At 42.1% G+C, this 25,131-nt stretch overlaps 1 protein-coding gene across 2 annotated transcripts in view; it reads right to left on the bottom strand.

Moving 5' to 3' along the window:
- EGFR (epidermal growth factor receptor) overlaps positions 1-25,131 on the bottom strand; it is a 157,719-nt gene that overhangs the window by 17,021 nt on the left and 115,567 nt on the right. For both annotated transcript variants that reach the window (XM_071429765.1, XM_071429766.1), the window contains exons 7-20: positions 23,600-23,741; positions 22,799-22,915; positions 22,110-22,236; positions 21,938-22,011; positions 20,668-20,758; positions 19,717-19,916; positions 18,557-18,689; positions 17,162-17,261; positions 15,069-15,226; positions 9,622-9,657; positions 8,181-8,322; positions 6,405-6,527; positions 5,076-5,174; positions 523-708 (exon numbers count right to left, since the gene is read on the bottom strand). In XM_071429765.1, coding sequence (XP_071285866.1) covers positions 523-708; positions 5,076-5,174; positions 6,405-6,527; positions 8,181-8,322; positions 9,622-9,657; positions 15,069-15,226; positions 17,162-17,261; positions 18,557-18,689; positions 19,717-19,916; positions 20,668-20,758; positions 21,938-22,011; positions 22,110-22,236; positions 22,799-22,915; positions 23,600-23,741 — 1,728 coding nt within the window. The remainder of the gene's footprint in view (positions 1-522; positions 709-5,075; positions 5,175-6,404; positions 6,528-8,180; positions 8,323-9,621; positions 9,658-15,068; positions 15,227-17,161; positions 17,262-18,556; positions 18,690-19,716; positions 19,917-20,667; positions 20,759-21,937; positions 22,012-22,109; positions 22,237-22,798; positions 22,916-23,599; positions 23,742-25,131) is intronic.

Genomic DNA, 25,131 nt, shown 5'->3' with positions numbered 1-25,131 from the left:
CTCTGGGTTGCCTGAATGCCTTTTGTTGAAAGCCCAACTGAGCAAGGACGGAGATGGGATTCAGTAGTCAGCAGTTTTGATCCGTGGCCTCAGAGATTTCAGCATGAAACTCTCCAAGTTGAATACACAAGAAGGGGTATTCAACATCACTGTCCTGTGACACAGCCTGAAGAAATCCACTGATGGAAGCAGCATTTTTCTATGGAAATTAACAAATTCTTCTATTGCCTTCCCTGCTGCCTGTGCTGCATCACATTTGCATTCCATTATCCTTTCAATACTGGGTGCTTGGTTTGGACATAAATGTCTAGGTGATAATATTAAGGTGTCTAGAAGCATTTTGAAGAATAGTTAATGTTTGCTCATCAGCATGAAAATAGTAAATTGTTCGAGAAAAAGTAACTGCTTACTGCCATGTATAAGATACCTATGATCCAGGTGGTGAAACAGAAAGGTTTGCAGAGACGGGTAATTACATGCTGTCAGACCTCTGAGTTTTAGCTGATCTGGAGCTCTGCTTACCTTTGCAATCTGCACACACCAGTTGAGGAGGTACTGAGAGCCGATGTTGTCCTTGTGCTCCCGGATGTAATCCAGGAGGCAGCCGTAGGGCATCAGCTGGGTGATGAGCTGGACGGTTGAGGTGAGGCAGATTCCCAGCAAGCGACACACATGAGGATTGTCAACACTAGCCATCACGTAAGCTTCCTGAGAAGAAAGGCAAAAAAAGAAACCTGTAACTCTCCCTTTGGCATGACATGAATATTTAGAGGCGGTTTAAAATAACTTGGTCATCCAAGAAGTTGCTAAAATACTATATGCAAACTTTCTGTCTCATATCACATACAAAATACACATATTTCCCACTCTGTGGACTGATTATTTTCCATTCAGTGGAATTTCCATATTTTCAACACCAAATCATCACTGAAATGCTACAGAAGAGCCAGTCTCTCACTACTGTACGTCAAGCAAACATTGGACAAAAAATCCTGGAGATTAAAACTTACAGACCAAGGAGGAATTAACAAATTGAACATCAACTGGAAGCTGATGGGATTTCATAATTTTGAGCACCTAATTGGAAGGGCAACACATTTTATGAACATGGCTTTTTTCTCCACAGACCTTTTAATGAAACTGACTGGAAATCAGTATTTTTGAGAATTCTGCTCCCCTGTTGGTACTAACCCAGAAAGTCAAAGTTGTCATCTAGAACACGACTGACAGTCTCATTCTTTAAGAGACCGTGTTCTTTTTGACCATGTTGTTCTTCATTCCATGTCAAACCAAATAGATTAATAATCAATTGGCCGCTTTAGAAGCTTGAAAGCTTTTCTTTAAGTAACAATGGTGAAAATATTGCCCTCAATTGGAAAAGCTTGTTTAGACTCATATAGAAAGGTAAATTGTACTAGAAAGGTACTTGGAATGTGGGAGCCCAAGCATTACAGACCCTTTGGTCAATTGGAATTTTGGGGTTTAATTTCATAAATATGTGAAAAACTCTTTTTTCAAATATGGGTACACACTGTGTAGCTTTAGGTACCTATCTACAACACCAAAGATACCTCCTCTTTTGTTCTTCTGTGGGAAGGGAAAGACCCCTTCAGAGGCTGGTTCAAATACATTATTTAACATGGCCATGGGGTAAAAAAATCCTGATTTCATGGTTTTTGTATGCAAAAACTACTTATAGATTGAAATTTGAGATCTGTATTTATACTCAAATCCATGGTCAAGTGGCAGCTCAAAGAAGGGATTCCAAGGGGGAAAAATTAGAGCTGCAGTTGTTTGGTTTCTTTAACTAACTTTGTGTCTGATTTACAGTATGTCACTTTTAGATATTTTAAAAGTGATTTGATTGAAAAGTAATGCAAGGGGAAATGAATGGGAATTTTTCTATTCAGTGAGCAGATCAGCATCTTGATTCAGCATCTGGAATAACACCTTATCACCCCTTGGCAATTCAGGCTAGCAATCCCCCAAAGCCTAAAATCATAGTCAAGACATGAATAGTACAAGGGAAAGAGCAAATCTGCTCTTTCTAAGAGCTTAAGAAAATAAATGCCATGGCACTTTACTCATCATCTAGCAAACAGATGTCACATAGCTCCATAGCTGGTGAGAACTATTATTAAACAAAGTTATTAAGGCAATGACGTTCAAGAAATAAGCAACCCCAATTCTTAAGCAATACTTTCTGGCCTCTGTGTTGTTGCTTAATGGGCCAGTCTAAGCAAAACATGATGTAATGCAGCCTCTTTTGAGGCACTAGTTCTGCATTTGGTATCCTTGTTTTGGAGCCCTCAGAATGAAAATGGCCTCCAGGCAGACAGGTTAAATAGGATCTGTGCCAGATTTAGTAAGAGCTCATCAGCCTACTGCATGGTGTGGGCACACAATTGACAAACAGCCCACTGATTATGTGGGCTAGCTCAGGGAAAGATAAAGCAGGAACACAATCTGTTATTCAGTTTGTATATGTTTGTGGCATCATTTGATTCTTCCAAATTTGTTATCCAATACTCAGACATAAGCAGAGACCAAAACAACTTCATTTCCCTATGCTTCCAAACTGAGCCATTGTAATGATGAAGGATGCCTTGCTTCCTGCTGGGATTCATATCCATATTGTATTCATTTTGGCAGGGCAGGGTGGGGGGAAGACTGCAGAGCAGGAGCTGTTCTCACTGCCCATCTGCTGCACAGCCCCCGTGGGGCTGACCCGGGGGCTGAGCACTGGGATGCTGCAGGAGCGTGGTGGGCGTTTGGGCCACAGCCTTCGGAGAGCATCCAAGTGTTGATTGCCTCTTGCATTTGATACTGCAGAGGAAAACAGGCCACTGCCTCCTCCTTTTAGAAAGCAGAACAGAGCTATTGTGTGGCTGTGGGTCCCTCTGAGTAGCCCAAGACATTAAAGTGGGTCTTTGTTTCAACTGTTTATCTTGGAAATCTCTTTGGGTTCAATCTGACCTGCTCCAAGTATGCTTGGTATTTAACAACAACCTTCTCAATTAACCTTACCCTAATAAAGTCAGCCAGAGCTTGCCTGGATTGTAAGAGCTAAAGCTGCTGTGCTAGTTCTATACCTAGTGTGATTCTGTAAGACAAATCATCTTTAATTAGACATTATTATCTTTGAGGTTCCAGTGACCTTGGAAAATTGGTTGTGTAGCAAAAATCTGTTTTGAGAAGTGCTTTTGGAGTTATCCCTCTGGCTTCTTTCACTAGTTCTGTATTTTTTTCAAAAACTTAGCTCTGAAATACAGAGTTCCACTGACCAAATCATCTAAAAATTAACAGGATTGGAAAAGCAAGAGCTTTTTGATAAACATCCTAATTCAAAGGAAAAGAAAATGTGGAGATTTGCTACAGAAATTTCTTTTAGAAGAGAATGCACTTTGATATCACTCAAGAGCACACAGTCCCTGCATCTACTGCCCAGTCCAGTGATCTTGATCTGCTGAAGGAAGGATGAAGTACTGTAGGCTTGTTGACTAACCCTTTTTCCAGGATACATGCCTTCAGGAATTTAATGCATTTAAGTCCAAAACATCCTTTGTGAACACTGTGTTATGCTCCTCATCACTGTGAAGAGCAAATGGTGGGGCAGAGCTCTGGGCAGGCAGCTGAGCAGCATCTCTGCCAGCTCCTCAATGGAGGGAATGTCAGTGAAGGGAGGGAGGGGCAGGAATGAGTGCCACGTAGGTAAGACCTGGGGAAGGGCTGAGACTTGTTCGGAGTCTAACTAAACTAAAACCAAAATGGATATTGCTTCCTGTATGGATTTGCAGATGGACCACCAGTTCTTCTGCACTGCTGCAATATGCCTATCAAATCATATGGTGCATAACACACAATCTGTTGATCAGTAATGTATTGGAATAACGCTGTTTATTCAGGATGACTTGAAAAATCCAGTGAGCTTTATTATTGTCAGTAGCACAAGTGGTGGTTTGTTCACAGATATTTATCCTGAGACTTCTCACTACAAGGATGGGCTTTTTGTTAAGATCTTTACCAGCCTCAGCCATCTGAGATGAACCTTCCTACCTGAGGTGTCATTTGCTGGCCAAAACTGGATTTAAGAAAAAATATCTTCTAAATTCAGTCCCTACCAAAATAAAAAAAAAATACCACAATTTTCCCCATGGCTGAAGGACTTGTGTGCTTGATTAACAACACCATCAATTCCAGACAAACAGGTCCATTTGGGACATACCAGGGACAGGACAGAAACAAACAGACATACTCTTCATGTTGCTTAAGACTGAACCACAGCATGGGAAATCTGAAGTTACACTGAACTTCTGAGTGCTCCTCTCCTCACTTAGCAGTCTCCTTGTACACAAATTTATATATCCTGGGTGCTGCATGTTCCATGGCTTTGGTTCTAGTTAAGATTTTCATAAACTCCAGGTTCAGGAAACTTTGTATTTAGGTCTCTGGCTCACTCATTGTAAACTCAAACATTTATGAACTCCTAAATCAGTGTCCCATAGCATTTTCTCCTGTTTTCTGAAGCTATGAGCTCTATCCAAACAATAAAATAAAAATCCCAAGCTTCTGTCAGAAGGTGAGATAATTTCTTGCATTCTATGGCAGATAAATCAGACAGCTGGCATTTTTAAATTTTATTTTGGATTTATAGTTAATTTAATTCTATTTAATCAAGCAAGTACTTTATGGCAACCTGCAGGATTCATAAATCACTAGGTCTGTTATTATTTGGCTTAGTTGTACCACCATAATGACAATAAAGGCTACAGCTTAAGGCCTAAAATATCAGAATAAAAAAAAGAGAAGTAGTTGTAAATGTATGGTCCTAACTACTCCTTAGGTGCTACCCCACAAGTATAAAAAAAAAAAGTATAAAAGTATTGGGATTGGATTCATGAGAGACACAAAAGCACTTCACAGAGTGGGCTGCAAAGTGCAGAACTTCTAGATGGACAATTGAGTTTAGGATGCAAAATATTTCTTCCCACACAAATTCCTGAAACCCCTCTAGCTGTTAGAGAAGAAAATCCACAGACCACTGGCAACTTGAGAAAACAAACATGAAAACTCACATCAAGTATTTCCTTGTTGGCTTTTGGTGACGTAGCCTCTCTCAACTCTTTAATAGCAACAGGAATTTTAACCTTCTCTCCTTCTGGGATCCAAAGTCCCTAAAAGAAACACAGAGAGTTATTCAGTGTCATATCTAACAGGTTAATTCTCACAGTTACATATATATTTTACATCTTCTGAGTAGACTTAAATATTCTGAGCAATGGAAAGACATGGCAGACAACAAAAGTATGCAAAAAAATGTGTCTTGTGGGTATTACCAAATTCCTGTTAATGGGGTGTTACTTCTTTTTCAGTCACCTCTACCATACTTTCTTGAAAAAACATGTTCATTACTATGCCTCTGTAAGTAGCCCAAGAGATGCATAAAGAGCAACATTTGTGGATGGAAATCTAACTAATTAGAGCTTCACAGCAACTGCATGTGCAAAACCTTGCCACTTCCAATTTATAAATCATGGGATGAAAATAATTAGCATTTTCTCATTAAAACCAGATGGCACCTGTGCTGTACAAATAATCCAGCCATACACATGCAGTGGTAGGGGAGTCTATGTCCCACTGGTGCAGTGATCTACATCTAAAGTAGGAGCCATTTAGGTGACAGGTCAGCAGTGTGGCGCTGCTGTGGCAGTGTGGCACACTGTGGCACGTGGGAGGACATGCTCCTGAAACCCCCAGCAGTGCAAGTGCACATCTTTTTGTGCCCCTGAAGTTCCTAATCATAGCTGGAAGCCTGATTCGGAATATAGAGCTTTATAAAGAGATATAGGAATCTACAGTTAATGGAAAAGCCTGAAACACATGTCCTGAATAAAAGGAGGAACTTAATGAAGAAGCACAGAGGACAAACAAACATCACGAGAAAAAATAACTTGTGAACCTACACAACTGAAGGTGTGCAGACACTTTCACACATCGGAATCAGTTCTAATGAAAGAATGATTGAACATTATAAAAAGAAGATCCCAGATGACACAGAAAAATGGTTTTGCACTGAGCTAACCACAATGCATTTATTTTTCTTCTTAATATTTATAGTGGGTGTATCTGACTGTGGTAGGTTTTAAGTCATGATCTTTGTTCTCCAGGTTCAGCAGTATGACTTTGGCAACCTTTTATGTAAACCTGCTCCAGTTAGCCAATTTCTAACAAAACTAATGATGATTGAGTAATCTCTCTACGCTTCAATAGATAGATACATGCTATGAAATCTGGTTAAAAAAAATATCTACACAATGATTGAAGCTCCCAGTTCTTGCTTTGTTTGGGCAGCTTCTGCAGGAAGGAGCAGGATGAAAAGGGGAATAGAAAAACAATGATCTTACCTTATAAACAGTGCCAAAAGCTCCAGAGCCTAAAACTTTGACCTTTTTAAATTCTGTTTCCTTTAGAATTCTCAGATGAGCCTGGTTTGGTGCCTCTCCACTGGGTGTCAGTGGTTCAACAAGCTGGTGCAGAGAGAAGATGATGTTAGAAGGTTACACAGTCTGGAAGATTGAACACTTTGGGGAAGTAAATAAATCCTTCCTTTAAAATAATGAACATATGATTCCATGTGAAGTTTTTGGGAGGAGAGGTCTGCTCTGATTTGCAGGAATAAATACCCACTCCAAAAATCAAGCATGGAGTGGCAGCTGCCATTTTGAAGGAAAGTGAAGGAATACCTCTTCTCAAATGGAGGCTATGACTTCAAAGCCTTGAAACATATGGCATGAAAAATCATGTAATTACCACAGATGCTAAAGGAGATTATTTTTGTTTTGAACTAGTGAATAAATTATTAAAATGTTTAAAATAATGGGCAAGAATCACCTGCAACCTTTCATGTCTGCTCTTGTTTAACTGGATAAAATTCCCAGGGTACCAGTGGATCACGCAGTGTACAAGCAGCAATTGAAACTCTGACAGTGGTTCTTCCCTCCAAAAAAGGGATGTTGAATTGCCTATTGTTTTTTTCAAAATTTTATCTTAGCCTAATTGCAACAGTGGCAATGCCCCTCCAAAGATATTTAATGCTTTTATGATGCATAAGTCAGCTTTTTCCTCAGTGTTTTTCCTTTTGCTTTTTCTTCAAATGAAACCATATTTAGCTAGATTCAATCTGATTTTAGAGGACCAGCACCCTCTCAGTTGTGATGAAATATCCTCATTTTGAGGAGTCCAGAGGGTACAATATGAGCTGAGCAGAAATTGAACTCTACTACCACAACTGCAGAATACAGCAGTATGTAAAATATAGTTTTATAGTGCAATGAAAAACAAGCCAGCTTATCTTTTTCTTCTTTTTTTTTAAGGATATTAGCAGCTGACTCTGCAAAGCTGGCAAGTACAGAATGAAGCTGCAATTGGGATTTTAGCAGAATGTTAAAGGCAATTGGCTAATTTACTAGAACCAGACTAGAAAGAGAAGGGGGCTAACCACAAAAGAGCAGCTTCCACCCAGGATTAGGAATTTTGCTGTATATGAGGTATCCAGAGGGTGATGCTGTAATGCACACAAAAACAAAGAGCAGTGCAGAAACCTTGTTCATGCCCAACAGGGTGAACCATTCACTTTGATGGCTTTGTGGGCTTTTTGTGCTAAAAACAAACCAAAGACAAGACACAAACACTTCCTCAATTCCTTTCCCTCCTCTCCTTTTTTTCCACAGGATCAAAGGGGAAATACTTTCAAGAGCATCCCAAGCTGCCAGAGGAGCCCCAAGGCTTGTCTGGAGGGACACAGGATTTGAGGCTGAAAGTCTACAAAGGAAGGTAGTACGGATCAGCAAACACATTGCACCTCAACCTGAAGGTGTAGTTTTTTCTGGGTAGACGATCTCAATGACTATCCTTGGGATTGAGACATCCAAATCCCTTAAGTATTTTGCAAATTATACACAGAGGGACCAGATTTGAGATTGAGAAGGTGTTAGGTGCATGCCGCTCCTTTCCTGAGTGGCATGGCAACTGCCTCGTTCCCCATCCCAAGGGATTGCTGAGCTACAAGGATGCAGGACACAGATGCAGGGTGCTTTAATCCTCTGGCACAAGGAGCAGGACCCCTTGTGGGGTCCTGCAGGAGGTGGGCCAGGTGGAGCAGGGGTGCTGGCAGTGCTCACCTCCCTCTCCTGCAGCAGGCGGCGCAGGGTGCGCTTCCGGACGATGTGGCGTCTGCGCAGGTAGAGGCCAATGCCCAGGCCCACCACCACCAGGCACAGGAGCCCTCCCACAACACCCGCTGCGATAGACGGGATCTTGGAGCTGCAACACAGCAGGGCACACAGAAAGAGAAAAAGATTCTTAGGTGTTAAGACTTTAAAGAAGGCCTAGAGAAGTTGCAGGAAGCCTTATGTTTTGATCAGACTCTGGATGCCCACATAAGCCTATTTGACATTTCAGATGTCTTGCGCACCTGTATTTTGAAGTTCCTCATCCTGTAATCTGTCCAAAGTGGTGCTTAATTTCCATCTGGGCTTAAAACTACAAGTCTTCACTCTTCCCTCAAACTCACAATTGGAACTGATCCTCATAGCTTAAGTGAGGGGATTTCTCCTCCCTCCAATGAACCCACCAAGCACATGAGCATCAGATCTGTGATGCCTATGTGTGCCAGCTGTGGGCAGCCCATGTGTGATCAGAGACATGAAGCATGTGGAGAGAAGGCCTCTCAGAAAGGCATCCACAGGTCTGATACCAGCAGTGCAGCTGATATCCCTCCATTATTGGGGGGGAAGGAGGCATGCTGTAAGGGTCACAGTGAAGGTCAGATCATCAATCTTCCTTAAAAGTACAAATGTCTGAAGCCAGGTGTTGTGTACCATTCCCACTGTACAGACAGATTGCTGCCTCTTTATTAAAGCTTGGGTAATTGCAAATTGAAGTTGAAAAGAAAAACCCGTTTTCCAAGGTTGTTTTTTGGTCTGTACTTAGAGATTCTTCCCAGCATTTTTCTAAGTTGCCCCAGGGATTACTATTAAATACAGCCACTTTTTAACAGTACTACTGGGCTGAATTTATCTTGCCATAGCATGACTTTGTGGCCAGAAACTAAATCCCTCTCTCTCTCAGTCAGACTGTTTGCTTGTTGCATGACCTCGAGCACATCATGAAGCCAAGCAGTGTGATATAAGATCTAGTTTGAGTGTGATGAATAAGAATCCAACTGGGCACAAAATATTTGGAGATGTTTAGATCACAGGGCTGGAAAAGACCCTCTGCATCTCTGAGTCTTCTGCAACACAGGTAACTATATCAGTCCTAAACATAGCTCTCTCTGCCCTTAATCCTTCCTTTTTCCATCCCCTCCTTTTATTCTTCAGATCCCTGGTCTCACCTTGACAAAAATTGTAGGCAGAACAAGATTTTGAAGTCTTGTGCCAGTAGCAGTGTTTCTCAGTTCTTTAAACCATTTTTATAGCTCTGAGCCTGCTTTAGTCTGTCACTTCCCTGTAAACAGCTGAAGACTTTAGTCCCAGCCTTGCAGTGTCCACTGTGGAAATGTAAACACACGCACACATTCCTTCCAGCTCTGCCATTAATTGTAGCAGATGAAATACTCACCCATTTGGACAGCCTTCAAGACCTGGCCCTTTGCACCTGTAAAAACAAATGAACGTTACAAACATTGTATGTAGCTCTGGCCTACATACTTCTGTAATTCCAACTAAGAAGAGTGCTACTGATTTGAAAGTTTGTGTTTCAGAGCAGTCCAAGTGTTAACATAGGAATTTATAATAGTCATACACTCCATTAAATATCAGTCAACAACCTTGCTCCAAAATCTTTTATCTAGAGAAATAGCTATGCTGCATACTTAGTTTAAAGAATGTTTTAAAACAATTTTTTACCATGTGGTAGAAGTGGGGGAGGACATAGATACACAAAATTCATGGATTCCCTATCTCTGTGCAGAGCCCAGGGCTGACTGTGGAGGAGGGCAGAAGTAGCCTCCTCCTCCTACATGGACAGAAATACATGTGGAAACATGTCATTGCAGACCCTCCTGCATAATCCTTGCTTCCTGATAAGGTAAAGAACTCAATTTCCAGACTTGCTGTTTCAATGGAAAACTGGGGTAGCAGATACATGGACTTTCACCAAAAAATGAGATTTGACAGCACTCTCTCAGACTACAGTTTGTTGGCATGTGTCCATGGTATTTTTCCTTTAGAATAAGTCTTATGTTACTGGTAATATAAACAGGTACAATCATCACCCAGGGAGCCAGGAACTCTACTAGCAAGTCATTCACCCTCCATTTGAGTTTAAAATGCTCAAATTTTTGGCAGTGCAGTGCAAAAAAGCCCCACAGATGAAAACAGTGACTACGTTCACTTGATGGTCTAATGAGTGTGAGAGGCACAGTGCATTCCCCAAGTGCTGCTGGGCTATAAGATGTATGTTCTTCATGGGAATTGTGGTCTTTGTGGTGTCTGCTGAGGAAGGAGAGCATTACTGAGAGGCTGACATCACCTCTAGAAAACAGAGCACAGAAAAGGACTAAAGTCCAGTTTGTGGTATCCGCTCCCTGTGCTGACTTAAAGAAAGTGGATCATCCCAAAACAATTCCAGAGGAGGTCAAATAGGGGGTAAGAAGTGAGCCCATGCCAGGAAAACTGGAATGGAATCCTTCTCACTGACAGGAGAAACCAAAAAAATCTCAGAATGCCAGGTAGAGTTGTAGATCTTGTCTTGTAACTTGGACTAGGTCTGGGGAAGGAAGAGGTGAAGCAACTACTCATTTTATTGGGTTTTAGTTTGTTTGTTTGTTTGTTTTCATTACTCGGATCTTCCCTTGTGTATTTGTCTTGTTTCTGGGCCAACACAGTGCTCCAAGACCCAGCATCTGGAAGGTCTCGTAAGTTCACTGGGCTCCCATGCAAGAATGTGCATCCTGGTGTCCTGGACATGCTGGAAGTGCTGTGCATACCAATTCCCGGATTCTGGGTCCTCAGCCTTGTTAGCTTTCCTCCCAGCATACAGCTTGCTTTGTTTGCTCAGTTGTGTAACGAAGCACAGAGAGGCTGCACGTGCAGAGCAGGGCCACCAGCTTGCTTATCGTCACAGGGGGCAGATCTTGCCTTGGGCTTCTCTCTTCAGGTGCTCAATGGAAAACTGATCTAGGACTCCAGACCTCATCCAGTCATGGTCTACCTCCTGAACATTAATTTCTAATGCAACACAACATGTGCAGCTGCTCTTGATAAGAATGAGAAATTAGAAGACCTCACCTAATTTCAGAATATGACTACTGTCCCTCAAAGTATCTCCTTCTCAAAATTCTGGTTTGCTATGCTACTTTAAGATGGCAAATTCTCTACGTGCTTCAAAACAAACAAAACTGGCTGAGGGGATTATAGCTAGAGTCTGAGAAATGACTGACCAGTTCTTCTCTTACACATTAAAGTAGAGGCAGGAGAACTGCAGATTTTTTTATCAGTTTCCTTCCTTTTCCCACACAAATCCATCAATATCAAGTCTTGTAGGATAAAGTAAAAAGGTGTTTGGGAAGAAATAGAGAGATCAGTTTGTGCTTTTCAAATCCCACTTGGTTTTCTGATTAATTTCACAAGTCAGAGAAGAAACAAAATCCATAAGAATTATCCCTCCAGGACTATATATAACTATCTTTCTTAATGTGGAATTTTATGATGACACCCTACATAAGTAACCCAGATTTTATGGAATCTAAACGATCATGTTTTCCATTCCTGAGTAATTTTTCTTCTGCTTACAGAAACCAAAATGACAAATGTGACCTTATGTTATGAAGAGCCTCAAGATCTTATGGATATATGAGATGAATATAACAGCAGTTGTAGTCTTTGATATATTTCTCTACTTATTGGAAAATTAGTTCTGTGTACAGCTTCTGAAAACTACTTCATCCTGAACTGCACATTTTACCTGTCGGTGTAAATATTACTTGTCCCAGTGCAGACACAGCTGTTTATTTCCTAAATCCATGAAGATTTTAACAACTTTCTCCTTGACCTATAGTTCCTAATTTGATGTAATATAGTCAAGTTGTTATGATTGATGGCCTTTCAGAGGGGACTCACACTATAACAGCCTAAGTTACTTCACAATCATAAAATAAATGGAAAACCATTTTTAAGACTTTTTAAACTTTAGAAAAATTGTATTTTGTCTTTTCTTTCTAAGTAACCTTTCAAGAGTGACAAAGGCATAGAATTTGTGCTGTGCTTCTGCAGCCTTCCCTCTCAGATCCCCTAGCCACTTTCTCATTTCCCCCCAAAATCCCTTAGCATTTAAAATGAAGACTGGTGAGACACAGAGTGTTGATAGCAACTGTGGATGGAGGCAGGATGTGCCAGCCAGTGGTATTGGCTACAGTGGTGGCTTCTTCTCCTCCTTGTTTATCCACTCCAGTGGCTGTGTCTGAGTTTATTTCCTGTACTCTGTGAGACTGGCAAGGGAAAATCAGATCCTTCAACACTGACCAGATTAATTAAGAAGATGAATGTCTTTAACTGATGAACATTTGGGGTAATTCCAGGGCTTTTGAGATGTTGCTTTCTTTATTGTAGCATATAATTCTCAGCTGTACTTGAGGCAGGGCAAAAGGAAGCTCGTGTACAAAATTCCCAAGAGAATACAGGGGAATTGAGAGAGAAGGGGTCTTTTGAGCTAAGCAGGAGGAAGCATCCTTCATTCTATTTCCTAATGAAGGCTGAAAAATGGACTCAACAAAGAAAATGAGACTCAAAGGGATTCTTCACGGCATTGCAAAAGAAGCAATGTACAACCAGTACGCATACCTAAAGTGAGAAAATGAAATTTCTGACAAAACTCAGCTGGGAAGAGAAGTCTTTTACTTAAAGCTTCTTCAAATAAGGAAAACAGAGAGAGATTCTGGGAACCCTTGCTTGCATGACTACTGAAGTCAGCACACTTAATCATGCTGATAAGATTTTGTGGGCTCTAGCCGTGAAATTGGACAGGGACAGAAATGAAGTTGTTGTTTCTTGTCATGCAGGAATTGCTGAGACTGTGGTTTTTAAGGATGCAAAAGCTTTGTGAGACAGATGTTTTCCACCCACTGCTGAACAGATCCATTCCCACAGCAAAATGAGGGAAAGGCGTGAAAAGAAATGGCATTGCTGATGGATTGCCTTCAGAGGGACAATGCTGTGCCTGACTGCATGTTCCCATATTATAAACCTGACACTGGCTCCCTACTCATCCATGGCCACAGATGTCTCATCTGTATAGCAAATATTGCAACACTACCTCCTTCTAGCTCTCTTGAACCCTTCAGGGATACAGCCTATTTCATCTGCCACATTTGGGCATCAATTTGACTTGGGCTGTTGAGCATGTTCACAATGTAACTGATGCAAACTCAGCCCAGCTCTTTCATGTGAGAGATGAAATTGATACTACTTTTTATGTTCTGCCTTAATAACACAGGGCCAAATACACTGAGGCATATGTTGGGTAACCCTCATTTTTAAAAAGTCTCCTTACTGTAACCTCATCTCCTGCCTGACTCTTGTGGTTCCCCCATCCATTGCTAAAGCAAGGCAGGAATTGACTTCTCTGATCAATTTTCCTTGGGGAACTTGCTTGTGCACTAAGAGTCACTGTGTGGCTTGTTTTACATCCCTGTCTGGCAAATTATGTTCTTCAAGTCTGCAGTCTAGTGTTCGATCCCACTACTGAGGCTGCACAGTGAAAAAAAGCCTTGTTCAGATGTGGTTACTCATTACACTATTCCACTAATCAGCTGCATTTCCATGTGGCCAGTTAGAAGAAGGATATCAGACCACTGTGGCCAGTTTGTATCAGTAGGGACTACTGAAGTAGTAGAGCAACTTAATTATTATCCCTTTTCAACTGAGGAAATTTCTTCCTGGGCTTGCAGTGGGAAGCCCTGATAAGCCTTGTGTGTGACTATAGAAAAAGCAAGGGCCATAGCTGTAAATTGTGGCAAATCCAGTAGGCTGGTATAACTACTGTCTGAAATCCACTGCACTGAATTTCACTATGAGCACTGGAAAGGGCTGTTACTTGCCCTCTAATGAAGGGAGTGATTCCACCCTTCATCTCCTTTTTCCCATGAAAGTGGGGAACTGGCAGTTTGATTAGCTAACATAGATTGTGATGGTTGGTCTGAATATGTTACAATTCCTCTCTTGCAACATTTATTATGGGCTTATTATAGAAGGATTTTGGATCAGATAAATTTGCAGGGTAAAAAGCAGAGCCCTGTGAAGGAAAATACGTCAAACGTGGGCTGGCTTTTTATTCTGGAAGCATCACAGTCCAATAACCAGCTCTCAAACCCTAAAACCTTTTCCCATGCATCTCATGTCTTTTGTAGGTTGGAAATCAGGAGAGGAGACCATTATTGCTTGTGATGTAGGTTAAACACATCAATTCACAACTTGTCACAGGTTGCAGTCTAATCTATCCCCAAATGAGGAAAAAATGGCTCATATAGATTGGATTTACTGTGATTCCTGTTAAAAAACCACACTCACAAGGCTTTAAAATCAGACCAAGTGCTAGTGTATGGAAAGAAGGAAAAAAAGAAAATCACTGTTACCCTACTGGGATTTCCCTCCTGAAAGTTGAAAGGTGCACAGAAAAATGGGCCCTGGGAACCCAGCATCCACCAGATGTCACTGATGTTCCTCTCAAAACCAGAGGACACAGCGACAAACCAAGTGGGAAAAAAAGGGTGCATCACTGGTGGTTGAGTCCTGTAAAATTCTTTCAAGTTATCAAACAAGCCTGTTTCAAAACCCTTAAATATTTTTTTCTTTCCTTCTGCATAAAGACAAAGTACCACTGACCTTTTCCTACTTACAAAATTTGCCGCACTCTGCTTTCATTAACTATGCTCTCCTGACCTCTCTTGCTCCCTGCTAGTTCTTCTCAGTGGTTTGACATGGGACCATCAGGAGGAGAAAGAGCTCAAGACAGTCTATTTCTCTTTTTCTTTTCTTCCCTGTCACCATTCAGTCCCAGGTTTTACTCACCCCCGGGTGCAGTTTGGATGGCAGAGCTGGCAAACATTATTCGCATCAGCATATTTCCAGACGAGGGTGTCATTCTCACCCAGAACCCCTGCTGGACAGGATTTCACACAGTGGGGGCCATCTATAAAATGGGCACACTTCATGCAATTGTCAGGGCCCTGCAGAGAGAAACAACTTGTTTATAACGCCCTTACATTCAAGAGGAAATTCAGAAGATAAATCTAAATGCCTTTTACTCCTGGAAGATTTCAGCATTGTCTGCTTTTATTACCTTGCTACCTGATATTCTTTCAAGAAATTGCTCTTGCAGGATGGACCATACAGAAGACAGTTCCTGTTGCTTAAAGCTAATATTTTCTTGCATTATAAAGCTAATATTTTCTTGCATTATAATGTCACTTCTTTTTCACCTCTGCCTTATGTTTGGTTGGAAAACTTGCATTTCACATTTTAAATGGGGAAGAATTTAATGACACCTTGATAAGGGGTTAGCTGAAAAGCAGACAGTTTGGTTGCTACCTGGTGCAATCTCCTGTCACATAATTTAAAACAGTGGATTTGGACCTCCTGATACCTCCCTGAAAAACTGGAATCAAATCAAATTTTTTCTGGTTTCTCAGCACAGGTTCTTTCCTCTGTTAGGAAGAAGCATAGGATGATGAAGGCAACCCAAGGAGTCCATGCATTTTCTTTTCCACTTTGAAAAGCACCTAATTTGTATTTTGTATTTAAAGGCATTGCCTTCAGCCATTTTTGGCAGAACTGTTTTTATTAAGATTGTAACAGCACCATGACCTAATGACCTAAATATTTTAAAGCAGGGGAACCAGCAATTGTGGGCCAAATTCTACTGTGGAGAAAAACCAGACCAGATCCATAGTGCTGGTTGCAGTGGGACAAAAGTAAGACACGCTATAGGAAGATTATTTTAATCACTATAATGTCTAAGGGCCACTATAATAGACTGATTACTAGATGCTAGGCAAATATGGAACAGGAGGTCACTGCCTGAAGGAGTTTATAATGTAAATAACACCCTTGAGGCCATGGTGCTAGGAGGGAGGATGGAAATGCTTCACATTACTGAGCAGTGACTGCTCAAACTGATGATGGGTGTCCTTGTTCTTGACAGGACAGGGTTAATTTTTGCAGCAGCCAGGAGGGGCATGGCTAGGACATGGGGGTTATTCTATACCCCCTCATGTATACCTCCTTCCCCCAGGGGCAGGGGGAAGGAGTTTCTTCTGGGGAGAAGGGGTTCCTTCTGGTTGAGCAATCATGACAGAGGGAACAGTGGGGTAATGCTGGTTCTGAGCAATTACGTCAGAATCCTTCACCTTTCTTGTACACTGTTACTAAAGTTGCTGTTACTGCTCCCTTCCTTATCTCATTGCTGTTTCCAGTAAATTGCTCTTATCTCAACCCATGATTTTCCCCTCTTATGCCTACAATTCTCCTCTCCAGCCTGCCACAGGGGAAGGGGGAAGGGAGTGAGTGAGTGGCTTGTCATTTGGAGTGTCTCAGTGGGAGTACTAAGTTGGGGAGTTCCTAAACCACAACAGTGATCAAGGGTCAAACACTCAGACAGGGTCAAACACTGCTGGTGGTGGCAAGAGGTGTTTAGGTGTTTAAAGAGCTGAGCTAAATAACACAGAGGTGGACCTGTGATGGAGGCAAGAGATTTGATCTCCAAAAAAAAAAAAGAAAAAGAGAACTGGACTTTTGCAATTAAGATCTGAGTTTGATCTAATGTGTTCACACCGACTTGGAAGTTGAGTGATTACATGTTACTCAAATTTTTGCCATATTTGCCAAAGTAAGTATTTTTTAAAAAAATACAACATTTAATATTTTAAAAAATATTAGAGACTCTACAATGTCTGTGACTGTGGATTACCTGTCAGAAAATAAATCTAACACCCTGAGGTTTCCTATCCTGCTCCCTTGCCCCAAGATCTTGACTTCTAACCACCCCCATTCTCTGCTTCACCTCAAATAGGATTAATATGAGACCTCAGGATTATCTGAACATGGGAAATACATATTAATATGTGATCTGGGACTCAAGTTTGCTAAGATGAATCTGCTCTTACAGGTCCAGTGCAGGTTGCATTGTACATGGTGGAGTTTTGCACCAGGCACTCAGGGTGGCAGGGGAGGCACTTGGAGTCCTTTTCAAACTCTCTTGGCTCCCTGGAAAAGAACAACAAAAAAAGAGAAATAATTAAACCTTAGAAATAATAGCAAGTGATAAACTGTGATCTTCTCTCCTTTTCCAGACTTTTCCACATTAGACTGAGATGATGATGGTACAGGAGGAGGGACCCTCTTGGCTACACCAGTAGCACTTGCTCAGTGCAACCAGGAGGGTGTAAGAGTAAGGGAAATTTGGTTGACAGTGAAACACATGGCACTCCAGATTGCACACTACAAATTAGTTTACTTTCCCTTTGAAGCTGATGTCACAGAATACTCGCAACCATTTCTAGAGGCTTTTAAATGGTAGTGATGCAAAGAGATCAGCAAAAACAGTTCAAGTGATTCCAAGGCTACAAATAATAATTAGGAAAGTTAAACAGCAAGGCACTGATAATTAAATTCATGTCCTCTCTACAACAGACAATGAATCATTAAAATATGAAAGTTGGGAACAGATGGTTTTAATAGCAATAAAGCTGTTCCACTTCAAGTAATGGTGTTATTAATTAAATCTACCCATCATTTGACACAAAATAATGCCCTGATCTGCCCTTCAGGTTATAATAGCTGCTAGAGGGAATTCACTTTAAAAAAAAGACAGCTGCTAAACTGCAAACCACTAGAGAAATACAAACATCAGAGGCATTAACACCCTGACAAGTACTTGCTTAATACTCAGGAGCTTTAAAAGTCAGACTTTGTAATTTTGCTGCTAGACATGCCTTTTCCACCTACATCACCTGTTGAATTGACACACAAGGCAGCAATATTTTTTCCAGGTCCTGAGTGAGGCTGAGGCAATAATTTTGTCTGAAATTGCTGCTCTCAGTCATTTTCAGAGGAAAGTTCATTCTCCCTTCAACTTTGCAAACTGCAAGGGTGAGCTGCTCATCTGAGCAAATATAAGAGGAAAGAAATCTACCAAGCAGTGAAGCCCTGGCTCTGGGGATGACTGAGCTCCCAGAGATTCTAAATGGCTTTGGCTCTCACACAGTGTACTTGACATGATAGCCACAGACTGAGCTTTAAACTCCTCCAGATAGTCTCCTTGTGGGCTTAAGGGGATGTTTTCTTGTCACCATGTCAGGAGCAAACTCCTAAGAAATACTGAATGGGGAAGGAGAGGTACCTTAGCTAGGGACTGTGTTCACACAACATCTCTGCAAGCTGGGGCAATCCCATGCAGGCAGAGACCCAGCTTCTTGCTTTTTTTTCTAGCTACAACACATTTTAAAAACCAAAACCCCCACACCATCACCAAAACCTGAAGCACCCCTGAGACACCTTACCCTTGCAGGATGTTGCACTGTTTCACACATTCCTTCTGACGATCAAAAAACCTGCAGGAGAAGCAGTGGAAGGGCCCTGGGCCCCAGCAGCCTACATCTGAGCACAGGGGGTCACAAACATGCTTGGCAGCAGCTGAGAAAGAAAGAGGGACAAGAAAAGATATGAATGTCAAGGAGGTAAGAGAGAGGTCAAACTCTCCATTCTCACTCCAGCTGACCAACCGTTTGCCCAGCCTGTTCCAAAGCAGATATGAATGGTTCTGGTAGAGTGGAAGAGGAGTAATCACTCTTCTCTAAATCCCAAAGCCTGAAATTGAGTGATTTCTGGCCATTCAAAATAAGAATGATATCCTCTGTGACAGCTTAACAGATGTATAATAAAGTTAAGTCAGGCTGAGGGAGCTGGGGATATCCACCCTGGGGAAAAAACAGCTCTGGAGAAACATTACTGGGGTTTTTTTGTACTTGAAGGGCACTTTTAACAACTTTTTAACAAGGTCTGTAGTGACAGGACACGGGGAAATGCTTTTAAACAGAAAGAGTAGATAGATTTATGGATACAATGAAGACATAGTTACAGTGTGGTGAGACACTGAGTTGCATAGGGAATTGGTGGATGCCTAATCCCTCAAAGTTCAGGGTCAGATTGGATGGGGCCCTGAGCAACCTGGTCTAGTGAGAGACATCACTGCCCACAGCAGTGGGCCTACATGACCTTTAAAGTTCCCTTCTGACCCAAACGATTCTGTATTTCTATGACAAATTTCTAAAATATAGCAAATTCATATTCTGCAAAAAGAAAGAGATTTTGGCCCAGGGACCACTGCAGTCAATAGCAGTATGGTTGAACAGCAGCTTCAACCTTGTTAAAAAAGGCCAGGTTTAGGATTTAGCTTTTGTGTCCTTCAAGTGATGTGGCTTCACTACATTCATAGTAATGAAGAAGCTCCTGATTTGCTGGACACCACAATCCACATTTTGGTGGGAAGAAAAAAAATCCCACTCTTCCCTCACCACTTTCATTAAAGCAGTATCACTGATGAATTTTGTAGCCATAGGAACACAGAGAAAAAAGCCTTGCTTGAATCATGAAAATGCAAGCTTACTTTTGAATTTCAGCATGAGCTTTGATGGTAAGCAGGAATGCAGCACTCACTTACCACACTCTTTTTTATCCCTATTCTGTAAAATCTTCGTTTTCTGACTCTCAGTTGCAAACAGGCTGTACCAGTCCATGGTGTCAGCATAGCAGAGGTTCTTGTTCTTCATAATGGCAACATCTCCATCACTTATTTCCTTGAGGGAGCGCAGCCCTAGGGACTGTATTTTCAAGTTAACAACAGCAAGGGAATACTGGCCACTAAAATGGAGAGGGACAAATAGAAAAAACATGGAAGAAAGGTAATTAGCAAGCAGGATGTACTCAGCATGTTTTTCTTTTAGTTGTCAAATGCATCCTGCTGTGAACTGCATTTTCTTCAAGCAAGGTTCTGCTCACCCTTCTAAACTTAATGCCATGTACATGCCATGCCTATTACTTAACAACTGCAATACTCACATCTGGTTTTGCAAGGGCTTTTTAAGCTAAAACTGTTAGGACCCACATGTTCTGACGAGTAATGAAGTGGAACAATGGTTGTAGGTAAAGCAGCTATTACTTTGTTCTTGTCCACCAAGTCACTCTTCCTTCTGGTGCAAGCCTAGGAGGGCACTTGGAAGCATTGCTGATGTTTGCACTGCTTGGCAGCCTCCATCCATGACTGCCCAGCTACCTCAAATCCCGTAGTGCTTCTGATCACATTATGACTTACCCCAGACTGTAAAGAGCATTTTGTATCCTGCTTGTGCTTCCAGGATGGTGGGGGAAACCCTGGCCCTGAAAACAGGCTGAGGGCAGCCCTCCATACATGGCACAGAGCTGAGGGTCTTTATTCCCAGGGCACATTATCTATGCTACAGAGATGGTGCTCTACTCCTTGCAGGGTTTACCCCATTTTGCATCAGTTTCAGGACACCTGAGCCTCACACTGCTTGCAACCTTGGTGTGCTCAGACAAGAAAAGCTCAAAACAGAGTTTCTCTTAGAGTGGCTGTGGCACATGGTTTACTTACTGTTGCTTTGTTCTGCCTCGTATAATCTCCAGATTTTCAAAAGCATAAAGATCAGTAGCATTCTCAGGCCAGGCTTGAATCAACAAAAATCCTGCAAGAGGAAAAGAAGATTAAAAAGTAATCATAATGGAAATAAACTCACCATTAGTACTGGCAGCAGAACCTTCTCCTGTAGCAAAACCTGCACCAGGAGAAGGCGCTTGTACTTTCCCTATGCTTATCTGAAGGACCATCTCAAAGTCTAACATGACATTTTAGGGAGCAAGGAGATATTTTTAAACCCTGTTTAATAAACAGTTTACTTCTTAGCCCACCGTGAGGGCCTAGGAGCACAACAGAGCGTGTCGGTGAGCTGCACATCCTGCCACACCGAGCCGCCAGCAATGATAGCTCCTGCCAGCAGATACCCTGGCTGAGAGGCTGCAGGCTCTGGATCTGTGGGAGAAAGGCAGCACTCCATCCCATTTTGCAGACGAGCTCAGAGAAGAGGAAAACTGAAAAGCAGGAACAGAGCAGAATAGCTACTTGTAGTGGATTTTCTGAGGCAAACAGAATGCCCCACTCAGCTGAGGTGCTTGCGAGGAAGGGGAGAATTTGGAAAATTGCAGGCTGCTGTATGAAGCTCTGCAGTTAGTCATTGCTACCCTGAAGGGAACCACACAGGTGAGAGAGAAACAAAAGGAGAACTAGAGTCATGTCTGTAGACCCAGCCCCAATGTTACATTCATTGCATAATGGGCTGAACACAATTACTTTTAATTGATACTTGGTGCAAGACGGTGGCTGAGTGCTCCGCTGGCTGCTTTGTGCTCCTGGAGACACATTCACCCCAAGGAAGAGCTCATCAGGCTGGAGAGGGTGTCTCCATAGGGATGACGCAAGCCCCTGAGCACGCTTCCCTAAGGAGCTGCTGAAAGGTTTTCCACAAATAGAAACACACTTGGCTTTTTTTAGCTGGAGTGGCACGCCTCTGCATCACCACACGCTTCTTGGGTGGCTGAGGATCTCCACTGCTTTTACTCTTCTCTAGGGCTGACAGTTCAACAGAAGGGATGTTCTGGCCAAACCACACACCTTGGATGGAAGACCAGTATGGGTTATGTGGGCGTAATGCTGGCAATGTGCTGCTGACCACCTTGGTTAAGAGTGACCCTTGTTAGCTCAGAGACAAGAAACACTTCTCTTCATGTGCTTTAAAATTTCCCTCCTCCCCATTTGTGTTTTTGGCAGTATCAGTCAAAAAACACCTCAGCTTAAATTCACTGCTAACCTGATATTTCTTTGACTGTTTTGAAGACATCCAGTTTCTTGGGATCCAAAGGTAGGGTCTTCGTGAAGGCATCACTGAAACAAACAGAATGAGAAATTGGGAAAAGAACAACTTAGCCTGGATTTCCCCTAGCTTTTTCCTTTCAGTGCTTGATGGCCAGCAGGTAACTCACCCTAGAAATGCAACTGGGAGAATGCTGACGTCTCCATTGATCTTGGTACAGTTTTTGAAGGAGTCTATATTTGTGGCATTTATGGAGAGGATCCCTTTAAGTTCACCTATTCCAATGCCATTGCACACTGTTAAAGGAGAGATACAAAAGTTAGGGGGGACAAAAGTGAAGCCCAGTCACATGGCAGGGCAGAAATGTGGAGGTGCCACAAGTTCAGAAAGAATTCCCGTATGGTCAAACCAACCACTCTAAGATGAGTTTCACAGATCTTTTGCCTATTTTTGCTTTTCAGAAAGTGCCACAGGATAACTGCTTCCTGCTTGCCCAGCTGTGCAGCTCTGGTCTGAGCATCTCTGCACACAGGCTCTGGCACATTCCCTGCTCTCTTTGTCCCATTTCCATTTCCCTTGATGAGACACAGGGAAGGACTAATGGAGGAGAAGGCTGATGTGCAAGATATACATGCACACAACATACAGTTTTCTCTACAGTACTTGTGGTATATCCCAACTGGAAAGCATGCTCCACAGTCATGCTTCCTGATCAAACCTCTTGTCAGATCTCCAAACTATTACTGGATCTGATTTATATTGAATTTACACTTAACTAACATCAGAACTCCCTGCACTTTTCCTAGTGAGTTCTCTATCATCCCAAAGCCTCACTGGTTTAGTCCATGCTTTTTTTACCTTTGCTGCACAGCCCATCACACTTTTTACACTTCCGAACACCATTTTCTTCCACTTCATAAGTATCAGCATTGCACGAGCGAACGCAGGAGCCGTGGTCTGTCACCACGTAGTTGTCTGGAAAAAAAACAAGGATACAAAGGTGACTGAAATACAAGAAGGATGCTTTGAGGGCCAGACAAGAACTTCAAGACTGGTAAGAAAAAAGGGATTTGAGCTTTTGGTATACTCAGGAAAGTACAGGCATTAACTATGAACATCACAAACATCATTTGAAGGTAGATGAACATACAGTGCTATCAACCATTTTACAGGGAGGGGAATGGTCACTGAAGGATGAAACAACATTAAAGACTTGATGGATTAAAAAAATACAGAAATGGAACAGCAAGAAAGGAAAAGCAAGCATCTGTAGAGAATACAATGATTACAGGCCTTGAGACGGAGTGTTAAAATCAATTACTTTTTAACAGTCCTAATTAAGAACCAGCTAAGAGTTGATACTGCTTCGGTAATCCATAACATTGATCCCATATAGCCATTGTTTTAATGGTTTTTGGAAGATGCTTTTCTCTTCACCAAGAGAAAAATTTTCAAAAGTCAAAATGCAAAGATTGAAAACCAGGCAAGGTGATGGATGCAGACTGTTTCAAGAGGCTCATTTTGTGACCTGTTCCCACAGAAACTGAAGAGAACAAGTGCTTTTTAACCTGACCACAGCACAGCGAGATGACATAGGACCCTTCCCCCTTTCCTCCAACTCCCCACCTCCTCTGGGGCTGCAACCTGAAATGAACTTACGTGGACATTCCTTCACACAAGTGGCTCCGAAGCTGTATTTTCCTTCAGGGTTCACATCCATCTGGTAAGTGGTGGGGTTATACAGGACCAATGGGGGACATGTATCCTTGCACGTAGCATCATCCCGAAACTTGCGGCATGCCTGTCATGGAACAACAGCACTCATTAAACTACCTTTTCCTTAAAAAGTGACAGTGATTTTACATCAGGTCTTCAAAATACTCTGATGGCCTCATCTGCTTCCTGTTTAGCTCTAATGGAAACCCCAAGCAGCTAAAGGGATGGTCCCTCAGGCTTTGAAGTTGAAAGGTTGCTTCAGGCTGGGCAATGGAGTTCAATATTTTTTAAAAAAGAAACCATGAGCTTTTCTTTTTCTAAGCAAGAAACCTTGGCACTCTGGTGGGGAGTGGCTGGGATTCACGTGGGAACAGGAGCAAATCTGCATGCCTTAGAAAAATTTTCCCTTACAAGCAGCAACCAGATCAAGACAAACTGTACTTTTCTTGGCCAGTTTTTAATAAACTAAATCAAATCAAGTCCTTTCCTGCCAATTACTAAGTTTTCTGGCTAAATATTAAACTCAAGCCATTATATTTGGCTGCAGGTAATGAACAATTTAACAGGCATTTATGAAGGGCAAGTTGGTTCTTCCAATCTAAATCTGCATTAAATTAATAATGACTCCCTTTTTCCCTTTCTTCTCCCCTGGCTTTCCAGATGAGAGAGATTAACTGTCTTCCCTGTGAACCAGGAAGGGGATCATAGCCATCTTAAAAGGAAACCAGAAATAGAGGTAATAACAATAAAATCCAGGTTGGACAATTTCTATGGTGATTTCTGAGATGTCACTGAATTCTCAATGAAGTGCAGTGCAAACATGGGGAAGAGTTAAAACCATGGCATGCACCAAACCCCTGAAACTCTTGTGGAAAAGCAATGAGACCTTTATTCCCTAAAGAAGCTCCATTTGTTTCTTCTCTCTTCACTGCCTCAGGGCTCCCCAAATACAGTGCTTTTGTGGCAAGTCAAAAGCAGGAAGGGAAACCTGAATTTCACGCGTGAAGTTCGGTGAAATGCAAAATAATAAAGATCCATCACTTTACTTCCCTTACAAGTTCTTGCTTTAGTAAACCAAGATTACTACTGACTAGTGCTAAGGAGTACAAGGCAAAGCTGTGCTGGCCCAGATAACCGTAGGGGCAGCTGTGGGCTTGTTCATGTGGGGAAGTTGCCTATAGCAAACTCTTGCATGCTCTGCAACAATGTTGAGCTCACTGGGCAGTCAAAGGCACTAGCACTGGTTTGGAATACACTAGGAAGGTCCATGGGCAGAGTCAGTAAAGACCAGCTCAGGGTGCTGTGAGGTTCATGTCATCTTCTCTCCCAACAACCACCCATGCAGGGAAGCCCTGGAGCACCCTCCAGGTCAGCATCTCTCAGGAGTCCTTCTGGGGCTGCAGAAGGCTAGAGGACATGCAGCTGAAAGCCCTGCTCGCCGTGTCAGGGACTGAAGCCATTGTGGTGGTGGTGCA

This window comes from Agelaius tricolor, unplaced genomic scaffold (assembly GCF_023055355.1).
Source record: "Agelaius tricolor isolate 1412-34295 unplaced genomic scaffold, bAgeTri1.0.p SCAF_6, whole genome shotgun sequence".
Lineage (NCBI taxonomy): Eukaryota > Metazoa > Chordata > Aves > Passeriformes > Icteridae > Agelaius > Agelaius tricolor.
Note: the sequence above shows the minus strand (reverse complement) of the source record. Positions and strands in the feature narration are given on the sequence as shown.